The sequence below is a fragment of the Parasteatoda tepidariorum genome, chromosome 9 (genome assembly GCF_043381705.1).
Source record: "Parasteatoda tepidariorum isolate YZ-2023 chromosome 9, CAS_Ptep_4.0, whole genome shotgun sequence".
NCBI classification, from domain to species: domain Eukaryota; kingdom Metazoa; phylum Arthropoda; class Arachnida; order Araneae; family Theridiidae; genus Parasteatoda; species Parasteatoda tepidariorum.
Window position 1 is genome coordinate 75,522,332 of NC_092212.1, and position 15,643 is coordinate 75,537,974.

Genomic DNA, 15,643 nt, shown 5'->3' on the forward strand with positions numbered 1-15,643 from the left:
TCGGACTGTACAACGCAAGCAAAGGATTAATATACAATAATTTATTTGTAGTATAAAATTAAAAAAAACAATAAAACTTACTATTAAATGACGAATTTAATGAGGCCGAGAAAAAAAATATTTTTCATTTATTTTCACTCGAAAAAGTCATACATTTAAAGTTATAAAACAAATAAATGCTTATATTTTGAAAAAAAAATATAATACTACATACCATGTCCTCCAGTCAACACTTTTGATCCAAACGTTCCTATAAACAATACACTAAATTACAAGAAAATAAGCAATCAACACTTTTTAGAATTTTTCTAACTTTATAAATGGAAATCAAAGGAAAAGTACGGTTTAGGTTTTCTAGAGTGAACGTAGCATCTGGTTTTTAGCCCAATAAATATTCACTTTCTACAGGACCAATAAAGATAATCATGTTGAAAAAATGAGCTGCTTCGTTTGTTAAACCTTGACGGGGGTAGTAGAGGAGTGAAATATAATAAATCATCATCACAGGTAGAACAAATGGAAGAATTGTCCAATTGAATAATGAAGCTGCATAATACCGTTAGCCATGGACCAGTCGCATACATTTTGTATGCTCTCATGTTATGGGGTCTTTTGGACATAGAGTAAGCTTTTCTACACCAGAAAGATGAGCAACAACAACAGGAACTGTCCCAAAAGAAGACTTTACGACACTTAAAGACTTCTAAATAGCAATGTTTACTGTTCTTAATAAAATTTTTGGTGAAATCTGCATCTTGAGTTTTTATGAAAACCAACATATTTTTCATGAACCTCAGAAGAAATGATGAAAACACTGTTCATTTCTGTTATTATGTCAACTCTCGAATATTCTCTTATTATTAAGATATCATTATTTAATAGTCATTAGAGTTATAAAAATCATTTTTATTCCTGCTTGTTACAAACAATACCCTAACAAACCATAAGGGCTTCGTCCAATAGTTCTGTTTCGTTACACTAAACTCTTCTCTCGGAACAAGTCCGGGTACCCTCTTGATGTGCGTCCATGTTTGGTCCATAAGAGCTGTAGCATAGCAGAGGAAGTATTTAACTACAACCAAAGCCTGAACAAAGGTTTCACGAGTCCCCTGACATCATTTATTGCCTTCTTTAAAGCGCAAAAAAAACTTACCTCATTTGCATATTTTTCAGAATTTTTGAAAACTTTTAATGCAAAATCGTAGTTTTTATATACGCATGAAGAATTTCTCTTCAATTTTTTCTAAAGTACTAACTAATAAGCTTCATATTTATGTAAGAAATTTTGATTGGTTCCCAGGGCAATTGCCAATGTCTCTCCCATACAGCCTTGACAATATCATACATTAATTACATGCATAATATTCCCAAATCATCATCAAATAGCAATGCCTACTACTGAGCCGCGATGGCTCAGGGGATAGAGCGTTCACCTTTCAATGAGGTGAACCAGGTTCGACTCCGGCGATGGCTGGTCGATACGAATTCCGCATTCGGCTTGCATCAACCAGTGCTGACGTGAAATATCCTCAGTGGTAGACGGATAACGGGTTAGAGTTCTCTTGCCGTCAGGCTAACCGTGGGAGGTTCTCGCGGTCTTCCTATACATGTAACGCACATGCGGGTTAGTTCCATCAGAAAGTTCTCCACGAAGGCAAATTTCTTTCAATACTTGGATCCAGGAGTTCCCGTGTCTTCTGGATTGTTTTCAAAGTAACAAGGCTACAGAGTTGAACACCAGTAGTCGAAAATTCAAAATTGGGTCGGCTGTTCAACGATGGTTATAAAATACCTACTATTTAATCACTGAAATTCAAGCATTTCTAAATTCCCCCTGAACATAACATGTGTGCTTGATTTTACCCCACTAGTAAGGTAAGACCAGCTGATTTGACTTCTTCCAGAAAAAAAAATTAATTTATAAAAAAAGTCTTACATCAATGACGTTACAGGAAAAATACAATGTACACAACTTAGCAATAAGAATGTGGGGAGAGTAGATATCGACAATGTCAACCTTCATCTATGAAAAGATACCCCAACATAGAATCGAGCTAACATGTCTTGTATACTAGGGATTAGGAATTGTATTTCGGTAGTGATAGATACACTACAGTACTCCCTCACCAGAATTATATCTGTGATAGAATTCGATGAGCGGATACCACTAGTTATATCATTGCTGTTTTTGTGAGAAGCCGGGAGAGCTGTATTAAGATCACCGTACTTTTTTGAGTGCTGATCGTGAGAGCTGTATTAAGTTCATGATCGTAGTCGACCCTGTGTTGTCATACGCAGTCGAGTGTACGCAAGCCGACGTGTGCGATCGAGACTGAGTAGCAACAGCTCGAGGAGGTGGATAATGTCGCAATCACAAGCTGCAAGTCAGCTGTTCAATGTGGACTATCCATTGTAGTAGGCGTGTTTATATCGAAGCTATTTATATAAGCAGCAAGAAGCAGTTTCATCAAGTATGTAAAGTTACTTACTATGACCTATTAATCCTCTTCTTGCAGCGTTTGAACCTACAGAAATAATGTTAAAATACTTTGTTGAGAAATATATTTGTTGTACTTAATATGAATATTTTTATACATAATTCAAGTAGCAAAACTTAACAAATTTTCAGTTTTTAAGACTTTGAAAAAAATTACATATTTACGGCTATTTTACGAGGGAATTAGTTTTATCAATAAACTAATGCTACTTACTACATGTTACATATAAAAAATTACATATTGATGGCTATTTTACTAGGGAATTAGTTTAATCAAAAAACTAATGCAACTCCCTGCATGTTACATATAAAACATTACATATTGATGGCTATTTTACTAAGGAATTAGTTTTATCAATAAACCAATGCAACTCCCTACATGTTACATATAAAACATTACATATTGATGGCTATTTTACTAAGGAATTAGTTTTATCAATAAACCAATGCAACTCCCTACATGTTACATATAAAACATTACATATTGATGGCTATTTTACTAAGGAATTAGTTTTATCAATAAACCAATGCAACTCCCTACATGTTACATATAAAACATTACATATTGATGGCTATTTTACTAAGGAATTAGTTTTATCAATAAACCAATGCAACTCCCTACATGTTACATATAAAACATTACATATTGATGGCTATTTTACTAAGGAATTAGTTTTATCAATAAACCAATGCAACTCCCTACATGTTACATATAAAACATTACATATTGATGGCTATTTTACTAAGGAATTAGTTTTATCAATAAACCAATGCAACTCCCTACATGTTACATATAAAACATTACATATTGATGGCTATTTTACTAAGGAATTAGTTTTATCAATAAACCAATGCAACTCCCTACATGTTACATATAAAACATTACATATTGATGGCTATTTTACTAAGGAATTAGTTTTATCAATAAACCAATGCAACTCCCTACATGTTACATATAAAACATTACATATTGATGGCTATTTTACTAAGGAATTTGTTTTATCAAGAAACCAATGAAACTTACTACATGTTACATATAAAAAATTTCATATTGATGACTATTTTACTAGGAAATTGGTTTTATCAATAAACCAATGAAACTTACTACATGCTACATATAAAAAATTACATATTGATGACTATTTTACTAGGGAATTAGTTTTCTCAATAAACCAATGCAACTTACTACATGTTACACATAAAAAAAAATACATAATAGCTATTTTACTAGGGAATTAGTTTTATCAATAAACTAAGGCTACTTACTACATGTTACATATAAAAAATTACACATTGATAGCTATTTTACTAGGGAATTAGTTTTATGAATAAACCAAGGCTACTTACTACATGTTACATATAAAAAATTACATATTGATAGCTATTTTACTAGGGAATTAGTTTTATAAATAAACTAATGCTGCTTACTACATGTTACATATAAAAAAAATTACATATTGATAGCTATTTTACTAGGGAATTAGTTTTATAAATAAACTAATGCTACTTACTACATGTTACATATAAAAAATTAAATATTGATAGCTATTTTACTAGGGAATTAGTTTTATCAATAAACTAATGCTACGTACTACATGTTACATATAAAAAATTACATATTGATGGCTATTTTACTAGGGAATTAGTTTTGTCAATAAAGTAATGCTACTTACTACATGTTACACATACAAAATTACATATTTATGACTATTTTACTAGGGAATTAGTTTTATCAATAAACTAATGCTATTTACTACATGTTACATACAGAAAAAATTACATATTGATGGCTATTTTACTAGGGAATTAATTTCATCAATAAACCAATGCTACTCACGACATGTTAAGGAACCTTTAGCAGGCGAATCTATAGGATAGATACGAAATGTTTTAAAAGGAAAGTTTTACGATATCACAATATTGAGCTGATAAAATAGATTACGAGAAGGACACCAAATCTGCCACGCTCCAATCGGATACCTGCATGTGACGTCATGAGCGCGTTAATCGCGTGTCAGTCATGCAACTACTCAGCAGCCAATCAGGCTGATACACATGCATGACGTTGCTAGCAGGTAAAAACTCGGATCAGAAAATTAATTCAGCGGGATATTAAACCTAATAGCTGTAACGTTGACACGAAATGCACAACCACGAAATTAGACGCAATCATGTGATTTCAGCTGTCTTCATCTTCTGAAGTTGCAAGTACTCAATTGCAAAAAAATTCATTTGAGAACACTGTCGTGTAGTTTCCCTTTGAAATTTAACAGTTCTTTTTTTTTGGATGAAACTCTCGAAGGCTTTTCTTTTACATCATAATTCATGGGTTCGTCTTTCTAACTGTACTTATTTATTGGTATCAGAAAATAAATGTGATTAGGGCAATTCCATATGTGACGGAATAACATTTTTACTTGCATGATAACAATTAATTGAAGTTTCTATGCATCTAATTTCAAATAAACATGATTTTTTCTCATTCATATCATTATTATTGGTATAATGTGATTTATAAACTAAAAATAANATTTTACTAGGGAATTAGTTTTCTCAATAAACTAATGCAACTCACTACATGTTACATATAAAAAATTACATATTGATGGCTATTTTACTAGGGAATTAGTTTTATCAATAAACCAATGCTACTCACTACATGTTACATATAAAAAATTACATATTGATAGCTATTTTACTTGGGAATTAGTTTTATCAATAAACCAATGCTACTCACGACATGTTAAGGAACTTTTAGCAGGCGAATCTATAGGATAGACACGAAATGTTTTAAAAAGAACGTTTTACGATATCACAATATTAAGCTGATAAAATAGATTACGAGAAGGACACCAAATCAGCCTAGCGCCAATCGGATACCTGCATGTGACGTCATGAGCGAGTAAATCGCGTGTCAGTTATGCAATTACTCAGCAGCCAATCAGGATGACACACATGCATGACGCTGCTAGCAGGTAAAAACTCGGATCCGAAAATTAATTCAGCGGGTTACTAAACCTAATAGCTGTAACGTTGACACGACATGCACAACCACGAAATTAGACGCAACCATGTGATTTCAGCTGTCTTCATCTTCTGAAGTTGCAAGTACTCAATTGCGAAAAAATTCATATGAGAACACTGTCGTGTAGTTTCCCTTTGAAATTTAACAGTTCTTTTTTTTAGATGAAACTCTCGAAGGCTTTTTTTCACATCATAATTCATGGGTTTGCCTTTGTAACTGTACTTATTAATTGTACTTATAATAAATGTGATTAGCTTCTTCTTAGCTCAAAGATAAAGGAGCACGCTGAATAACTTTTAATTTAATACATAATGCAGAAGGCTGCAAATAACTGTGCCTTTCTTTTAGAGTTAAAACATTTTAGAGCGTGGTTAAGAAATCAAAAACTGGATCTCTCGAAATGTTGATTAATTTTGTCAATATTTTAAAAGCTACACCACGTGAGAACTGAAACAAAATGGCTTTTTATTTGAACTTCTGAATCAATCACATGTTGTGGTGTGAAAATAATTTTAAATAAAATTTAATAAACAAAGAATCAAACAATTAAAGTAGAAAATTTTACCACTAGAATTGCTAACACTAGAGAAAAAATTTTAAACAAACTGTAGTAAGCTAGCAACCCTGCTTATATTCGGATATTCATCTTTTCGGACTTAATTGTAATAGTTTAACAGCCTAGCCATAAATGTACATATTATAGCACAGACGATATTTGGAAATACAAAATTAAGTACAAAAATGTAAAGAAAACTACAAATTTTTTCGACTGATTTATATTTTTTACCCTCAAGATATGGAGAATAATCACAACCTGAATAATAGATTAAGCAAGACAGCTGTTGAGAGCTTAGGCTCATCAATGTTAATTTCACTCTTTGCGTATTAAACCATCTCAAAATTGCTGAGTTTTTAAAATTTATTTTTCTGTAGAACAATTCATCTGCGGAACAATTAAAACGATTTCTTACAAATTCTAGATTTCTTTTCATTTACAATTATTTTAAATAGGGCAGACGGTATTTTAAGTTGCGAAATTAAACACAAAAACATAATTTTTTTTTTAAAATAAATATACCATTTTTTCGACGGATTCTAAGTTCTAAATCACAAAATATAGCTGGTGGCCACGATAGGGAAATATGATCTCCATTGTCAAATCAGGAAAACGGGCCAAAGCTTTTACCCCTTAAAGTTATTATTTTTTGAGTATGTAGCCATATCTAAAGAACTTTTTAAGTGAATAAAAAAATTTTGCACACAACTATAAGATTCTTTTAGTTAAAGATAATTTCACTCAAAATAAAACTTTGGGTAAATATGCATTATTTTTTTATTTTATATAAAAACAGTCAAAAGAATTTTGAAATGTAAGGTATACAATTTTTATATCACTTTAAGGAATGTAATTTTACATAGCAAAATACAAACTTTGAGCGAAATTGATAATTAGTTCTTAAGAAATTGAATTTTGAACATACGGTTTCTTTAAAATTCGATTTCTCAGGAAATATTCAACCGATTTTACTTATATTTCCTATTTTGCTTATTAAAATTCCATTCTTTAATATGATGTAAAAACTTTTTATACCTTACAATAAAAAATCATAAATATTAACAAAAAGTGATTATCTTTGGATAAACGAATTTTATCGTAGTGTGTGAAAATGTTTCAAATTCCCTTGAAATGTTTTCGAGATATGGCGAAATACACAAAAAATTAAATTAACATTCAGGGGTCTGAACCGCTATCTTATGAGGATTATGTTCCAGATAACTATGGGGACTATGTCACGCTAAACTATGGGGAATATTTTACAGATTGTTGCTACTCATTTTGGGGTCCAGATATCAGAATCTGTCGGGAAAAAAGGTATGTTTATTCAGAGTAAATGCGTTTTTGCTTCGAATTTCGTAACTTAAGATATCGTCTGCACTACTAAAGTACCATATTTGAGATCATCCCCCAGAATCGAGTTCTAGAGCACAAAGATCCGATTAGACCACAAGTTATTCATTGTGGTTCGTATTTTATTTTGCTCCATGTACGGTTTTGCGTCTGAATTCGTAACTCAAAACATCGCCTGGTGTAATTAATTAGCATTATTTAGCATGCTAATTAGCATATTTTTAAGCAGATTAAGATTAGGCCCCCGAACCATTAACGCGAAAAAACACGGTCATTAAATCAATAATTATCAATGGTTTTTGTTATTGTTTTGTTAAGATTTAGTCTATCAGAAACATACGTAACGAACCTTTGATAAAAGGAACATTGTTCTATATTTGATGAAAGGAACATTGTTCTACATTTAATAAAAAGGAACATTGTTCTACATTTGATAAAAGGAGCATTGTTCAATATTTGATAAAAGGAACATTGTTATTTGATAAAAAGAACATTGTTCTACAAACCATATTTACCACTCTGAAGTCCAGGCCTTAATAGTGAATCTGTAAAAATTACGAAAAAAAAACACATTTTAAAAATCTGCAAAAAAGAGAAAACAATTTAAAAAAAAGAAAAATCAAATCTACTCACTAGATACCACTCCAGGTTTTGCGGCTGAAACACTTTTTCCCCTAACAAGAAATGGAGCTGCAGAAATAATAAAAATTACATAAGCATTGGTTGCCAGAAAAAAATAGAGAGTTATCATATGTGACCCTAAAAAAGATTTTGAAGTTGAAAAAAAACAGCTTAATTTACAATTATACTCAAAATGATTGCAAAATTTCTTCATTTATCAGATAAAATTGTCTTCACAGTTTTTTACCTTGCAATTTCAACTTTTTCAATTTCAAGAACTTTTCCCTGACTCTCCGACGAAGCTTTTCAAACATGTATTATAACCGTCGTTGAACAGCCGACCCTATTTTGGGTTTACGACTACTAATGTTCACCTTGTAATTTTGAACCCAATCCAGAAGACAAGGGGACTCCTGGATCAAGTATTGGGAGAAATTTTCCATTGTGGAGGTCTTTTTGATGAAGCTAACATGCATTTTGCTTTATATGGAGAGGAAAACCACGAACCCTTACCATGATTAACCTGATGACAAGGGGACTCTAACCCTAGGATATTTTACCTTAGCACTGTGGTTGGTACAAGCCGGATTCGGAATTCATATCAATCAGCCATTGCAGGGATTCGAACCTGGTTCACCTCATTGGAAAGCGAGCTCTCTATCCCCTAAGCCACGACGGCTCTGTTAAACATATATAAAAAATTTGAATAGAAAAAACAATTATTCAAATTTGCTTGTTTTTTCTGATTTAATTATTTAAGTGATTTCCAACCAAGCCTCATAATTGATTTTTTTAAAAAATGCTGCATCTTAGACGCATAGTTTTCAAAATATTTTCGCAAAATTTATAGGGCCCTAATTACTCCTAAATATTTTCACCATATCAATATGAAATAAGAAACTATGAATTACGACACGTGATGATTTAGAAATGGATTCTTTATAATATATATTCTTTATAATTCTTTGCAATATCTACCGATATTCTTTTGGATTTTCCAAAGAATTTTATTTTTTATATTTAGTGTAATAAAATTTATTCTTTTCTATTTCCGTTTCATATTTAGAAATTTAATTTATAATGGCCTGCAATTAAGAAAAACCATGGATACACCAACAGTTTGCTGGAATTTTATTGCTTGCAGCAAACTGTTATAACTGTGAGACAGATACTATAAATACGAAATTATGAATCACGACACTTGATGATTCGGAAATGAATTGTTCATAATATATATTCTTTACAATTCTTTAGAATATCTACCGATATCCTTTTGGATTTTCCAAAAAAATTTATTTTTTTATGTTTAATGCTATAATAAAATTTATTCATTTCTATTTCCTTTTCATATATAGAAGTTTAATTTATGATGGCCTACAATTAAGAAAAACCATGGAGACACCAACAGTTTGCTGCAATGTTATAGCTTAATTAATTGTCATCAGTGTAATGTATTATTGAGCATTAAATGTAGGGTTTATGGCACAAGAGTCACATAAAGACATATTGCTCCAAGTGCATTGTATTATTAACTCATTCATGGCTAGCATTATTTTTAAAATGTGGTAGTTATTGTAGTTATTATGGTAGGGCGTTAAAACAGAGAGGGCGTAATTGTTCTTATTTTCCAGTGGCGAATTCAACTTCAGCCACACACACGTCAGAGCCCGTTTTTAGAGCAGACCCATTCATTCATCCACAGATCGTAATTTTGACCTGAACCAAAGAACGATAAATCTCAAATCCAGTACCCCCAGAGGTGTAATTTGTAACAGGAACATGGCGGAATTTGTGACCCGACAGATTTAACATGCACCAGTCACATTTTGCTACAAAGAGAGTCTTCTGAATTCGAACTCTAGTCGTGAGACAAGAGCTCTGCCAACCAGGCTATGCTGGCCCTTAAAATGTGGTTCCTTTTTAAAACCAAATGTCACAACCCACGCAACTGATCAACAATTCAACGAGAGTTCCTCACAAGCCCTCTATAACGCTTGGAAATATAACCTGCATCAGTTTGCCTCTCTCAGCTGCCGTGGTTTTTCTGTTTTAGTTTTTCATCATTTTTTTAATTTTACATTGTCTCGTTTTCAATTTCTTCATATTATAAAACTGTATTGTTTTCCACAGTAACGTCTGGTCAGTCTTTAAAATGGCTGCCTCATTTAAAACTCTCAAAACTTATCTGCATAATCAAATTCAATAACTTTTAAAGATAGCAAAGCTTTTGCATTATTAAGTACTTCGTTTAAATACTAAAATAAATTTACTCATCATTAACTATAAATAGTTAAAGCTATTGATTTAGCTATCGGCTACATGAGTATTTACTTAAGACCATATTAGTTAAAACTTTTGTAATCCAATGCTAAGCTCCGAAACAAATGGTAATAAAAGCGTGGGTTAGTAAATTTGAATAATACCTATTTTGATTTTAAAAAACTAGTTATTATTAAAATTCATATTGCAAATTTTGTTCTTTCTTGATCGCTCTCTCCAAACTACGATATCTTTCAAATTTGCCATAGAAATTAACATTTTCATTACAATTCTAAAACAACTAACTTTTTTCACAACTTAAAATACAGACGATATGATGAAAATGTGTAATTTAATCTGAAGCACAGTAAAAATTTATACAGTGATTATTTTCTTTTACTTATGTGAAAATCCACATAACACATATTTTTTTTATATAAATAATAAAATTTTCTTAAGAGAAACTAAAATTGTTTCATTCATAACTCTTTTACCTCAACCACGATTTATTAATGAAAGTTTTGCTAGATTTAGATGTGCAATCGGAACTTGTGGATTAAGTATTGGGAGAAATTTGCCATCACGGATGACTTTTTGATGAAACCAGTCTACAATTGCGTTACATGGAGAGGAAAACCTTGAAAACCTCACAAATTTAGCTTGATGGCAAGGGAACTGATTCATGATCCATCTACCACTTAGTATATTTTACGGCAGCACTGTGGTCGATTCGAGAAGGGTGCGGTATTCGTACCCATCATCCATCGCTGAGATTTGAAGCCAGTTCATTTCATAGAAAACCGAACACTATATCCCCTGAACCATCACGTTTCGAATGACTAAGATTGTATCTTAAAACGTGAAAACCTAATCATTAAATCAAAAGTAATTAATGTGTTCGGTCGGGATATTCTAAGCAGGTATGGGAGTCGGGCCTATGTCCGAGACTCCCCTTTTACAAAAAGGTGACTGGTGCACTAAATTTGAAAGGTGACTGGTGACTCTAAATTTGGTGATGCAACAAAGTCCTCCAAGTTCCATAAGAAATCAATACCACTGGATGTACTGGAACCCCGATTAATCGTGCTCTGGTTCAGGTCAAAATTAATATCCGTAAATAGAGGGATGGTGTGGATGTATCCCGTTAAAAACGGGGTGCGACGTATGTATGTTGTTTCAGAATCATCTTCTGGGATGCTTCCCAGACCGTCACCAATAGCCCGTCATGTAGCCCTAGTGCAATGTAAATTCGAAGTATCAAAAGTATTTAATATGTTCGTTTTTTATTTATTTATTTTTTAATTCATTTATTTATTTTATTTATTTTAATTTTATTTTATTTATTTTTTATTTTATTTTATTCTATTTATTTTTTTATTTTACTTTTTTATTTATTTAATTTATTTCGTTTTCTTATTTTATTTTTATTTTATTATTTCATTTCTTTTATTTTAATTATTTTATTACTTTTATTTGAAAATTTTAAAATTTTTGAATATTTGAACTTCTAAATTTTGAATTTTAATTTTTATTTTATTTATTTTTTTATTTTACTCACTGTAGATATATATCATTATCCTTGGTTTTATTTAAAAGAAAAAATATAATTCATCAACAAACCTTTTTTGCTCCTAAGATACGCTTGTCCTCTTGTTCCAAATGCATCTATAAACATTTACAAAACAAACAAAAAGGTTAGAAAATCAACAATCTTTATGCATACATTTTTACGTGATTGCATACATTTAATGTAGTTTTTCTGATTTTTTTTCTTCTTTACGTTGATATTGATTTTATTATTGGGGATTTATTATTGAATTGGCGGAGATCGAACTTTATTTAGTGAAATAACCACACATGGGCTAGGCCTTAACTGCAACTTTAAAAGAAAAAAAAGCTGTATAAAAAAAACTTGCTTTTGTATTTCTTTGAACTAAAAAAAATTTGTAGAAAAAATCCTTTCAAGCTTTTTTTTTTAAATTTAAAATATGGGCTTTGTTTTAGCCTTTCAGATTTGAAAATAAAACTAAGTAAAAAATAATAAAATAAGTGCCTTGCGATAATTAACTTTCTTTTTAAAATATGAAAATAAATAAATTAAAGAAAAAATATAAAGTGAGGTACACCGTGTATATATATATATATATACCTTCCTTAACGTTTCAATGCAACAAAAGAATTATTTAATCCAATTATACAAAAAATAAATAAAAGATAACATGTAAAAGATAAATTTGAAAAAATATTTTGGAAACTTTCATTTAAAATTTTATAAAATTCTGTAAAGGAATAGATTTTTAGAGTCACAAGTGAATAAAAAAAAATCCAAAAGTTTGATATGATTTGTCAAAAACCATTACACCGTATTTATGGAAGTTTAGCATACATTGCCCAGACCAAATTGACTTAATCTCAACATAACAACAAACATTAAAAAAGACGGTTTATCATGGTCTATGACTTTCTTGCAAAAAATTCTTTATTTACTGTCATTAGAACAAATATAGAATTGTAGATTTTTATTTGTAAAAATGATACTTACTTGCACTTGCTCCAGAACCGTATCGACCTATAAACATTGTCAAAGAAAATCACACAATTATCAACTATTATATATTAAATCAATCAATGCAGGTATCAGGTGTTACAAGAATCATAATAAAAGCAAAGTTTTAGGGGATAAAAAGGTTTAAACTGTTATTTTCAAGATTTGAAAGAAAAAAGCACATTTTCTTTAGCGTTTGATTATGATAAAAAGATAATTTTATTCAAACTTGTATAATAAATTACTCATAAAAATAAAATTTGAATAATATTTCATAAAACTTTCATTTAATAATTTAGAAAATTCAGTCTTGTAGATATGCATGTTTGGCGACGCAATTTAGTAAACAAAATCCTAACGTTTGATGCGTTTTCTCAAAAACTATTGCACTGAACAATATGAAATAACCTATCCTAATTAACCTAATAAAAATTTCTGCGTAACAAGAAACTTCATAAAAAGCATCACCATTTTCTCACTGAAAATGCTTTTTTTTATTGTTATCAGAATAAGTGTAAAAATGTAGGGTTTTATTTGTAAAATTAGATAAACTGATACGTACCTGCGCTTGGTTTTCTATATATTCCAGCACCATAACCTCCTATAGCCATTATGAAGAGAGAAAAAACATTGCATAATGATTTACTATTATGAAGGATATTAACAATATTCAATTTTATCAATTTTCATGTCACGTTTAAAATGTTACGAACTTTATCATATGAAAAGCAAAATTTAAAGGAAAAAGAAAACAGTTTAAAATGAATAATTTTGAAGGAAAATAAAGCATATTTTCTTTAGTGTGCAAACTTTAAGAACACACACGAAAAATTTGAACGGTATTTTATAAAATTTTCTTTTAATTAAAATATAAACTTCAATTTTGCAGATACGGATATTTTGAGACAAAATTCATTAAAAAAATCCATACAGCTGATACAATTTTTTTAAATCTTATTTTTATCTTAAAAACCAATATTGCCTCTTCTAAAAAGTTAGAGTTCATTTTTGGTTGAAAGTTTTATTACGTCTTTATAGATTTACGTGGATTAGCTTCGGGCTTTTAACATTAGATTCTAGTCTAAATGTGTCCTAATGTTCTTTTTGTGAAATTATCTGTAAACAGCTGCTTAATTTTATCACATAGAAATATTTTTGTTTATAGAACCATAATATGGTCCAAATATACTATAAACATTTTTTTGCATTATGTGCTGCAAAATTATTACAATGAAACCCATGCTTAAATAAAATTAAATAATCATGCGGAAATTTTTCCCGCGATAGATTTGAGTAGCTTATTTTTATGAAGTGTTCGTACTATTTTAATAATATTGTGGTTTAATATTCAACAATATTTTTAATAAAATGTAATCCATGTATAAGTGACACCTGAAAACATCTCTCACTTTCGAAAATTTTTGTAGTTTAGGTTTGAAATTATCTTGTAACTTTAAAATTAAATAATAAGACCACACGTCAGCAAAATCAAAGCAAGAGAATTTAATTTCTTAAGAGTTTTTTTTTTCATTTACACTTGTAACTCTCTCTGATAACTTTTTAAACATATAAATAGCACTTACACTCTTCGTTAATCAAAGTGAATTTAAAAGAAAATTATTTACCCCAAATTTTCAGATAAATTATCTTATTTTTAAGAAATTATACATTTTTAAAACAATCGTACAACATGAAATTTAAAATTTTTACCTATCAGAAATTAAAATTCTTTTTTTTTCTTTATTTACCTGTGATTAAAAATATAAGTAGAAATATTCTGAACATGTTAAAGTAGGGTTTTTTTTATAATCGTCACTTAACAGTTGACCCAATTTCATGGTTTTATGACTGTTAATGTTCAACTACGCAGCCTTGTAATTGTGAACCCAATCCGGAAGACAAGGGAACTCCTGGATCGAGCATTGGGAGAAATTTGCCTTAGTGGAGGACTTCTTGATGGAGCTAACTCGCATTTGCGTAAGATGGAGAGGAAGACCACGAGAACCTCCCACGGTTAGCCTAACGGCAAAGGGACTCTAACAAAGGATCTGTCTACCACTAAGGATATTTCACGTCAGCACTGTGGTCGGTGCAAGCCGGATGCGGAATTCGTATCGACTAGAATTCGAACCCTTTTCACGTTAATGGGAGGCGAACGCTCTATCTCCTGTTCCATCGCGGCTCTGACTAAACTATTGAATTAGTCATTTACAAATTATTGATACTCCCCTCCTACAAATAAGGAAGTAAATCTTAATTCAATCCAGAAAAAGAAAGATCTTGCCACTAATTTTGTTATGTATATCGCACTAAGTAATCGCCCTAATTAAGACAGAAACAGGGCCGCTACGATTCCATAATGGTATGGAAAAATCTGATAACTAAATAGCATTAATATAGTTTAGCATTTTCGTTACTCATATTTAAACATCTTATTGTTCATAAGTTATAAAGATATTTCAAAAATGCATCTTTTCTATCATAAATTTATTTTCTTGCTTTAAACTAGGTAGCTGCTAAGAGAAATCGATAATATAAAAATTTACAAAACATAATGTACTGTCACTTACCTTGACTAGCCCTTCTTAATGTACCATAACCACCTGCATCTCCTGTTGCATAGCCACCTGCATCTTCTATATCATAGCCATCTACATCTCCCATATCATATCCACCTGCAAGATTTCCAGCATGGTAAGCATTGGCACCTCTAGCACCATAACTATCTGCACCTTTACTTCCAGCCTCCCCTGCAAAACGGATATTTTTCTTTAAATAAATAGTATA

At 30.6% G+C, this 15,643-nt stretch overlaps 1 protein-coding gene across 1 annotated transcript in view; it reads right to left on the reverse strand.

Annotated features, from left to right (window-relative positions):
* Nucleotides 1–206: 206 nt before the first annotated feature.
* LOC122269750 (fibroin heavy chain-like) overlaps nt 207–15,643 on the reverse strand; it is a 27,190-nt gene continuing 11,753 nt past the window's right edge. The window contains exons 4-12 of the mRNA XM_071185861.1: nt 15,427–15,606; nt 13,419–13,457; nt 12,854–12,880; nt 11,932–11,976; nt 8,065–8,121; nt 7,938–7,976; nt 5,235–5,264; nt 2,490–2,525; nt 207–250 (exon numbers count right to left, since the gene is read on the reverse strand). Coding sequence (XP_071041962.1) covers nt 207–250; nt 2,490–2,525; nt 5,235–5,264; nt 7,938–7,976; nt 8,065–8,121; nt 11,932–11,976; nt 12,854–12,880; nt 13,419–13,457; nt 15,427–15,606 — 497 coding nt within the window. The remainder of the gene's footprint in view (nt 251–2,489; nt 2,526–5,234; nt 5,265–7,937; nt 7,977–8,064; nt 8,122–11,931; nt 11,977–12,853; nt 12,881–13,418; nt 13,458–15,426; nt 15,607–15,643) is intronic.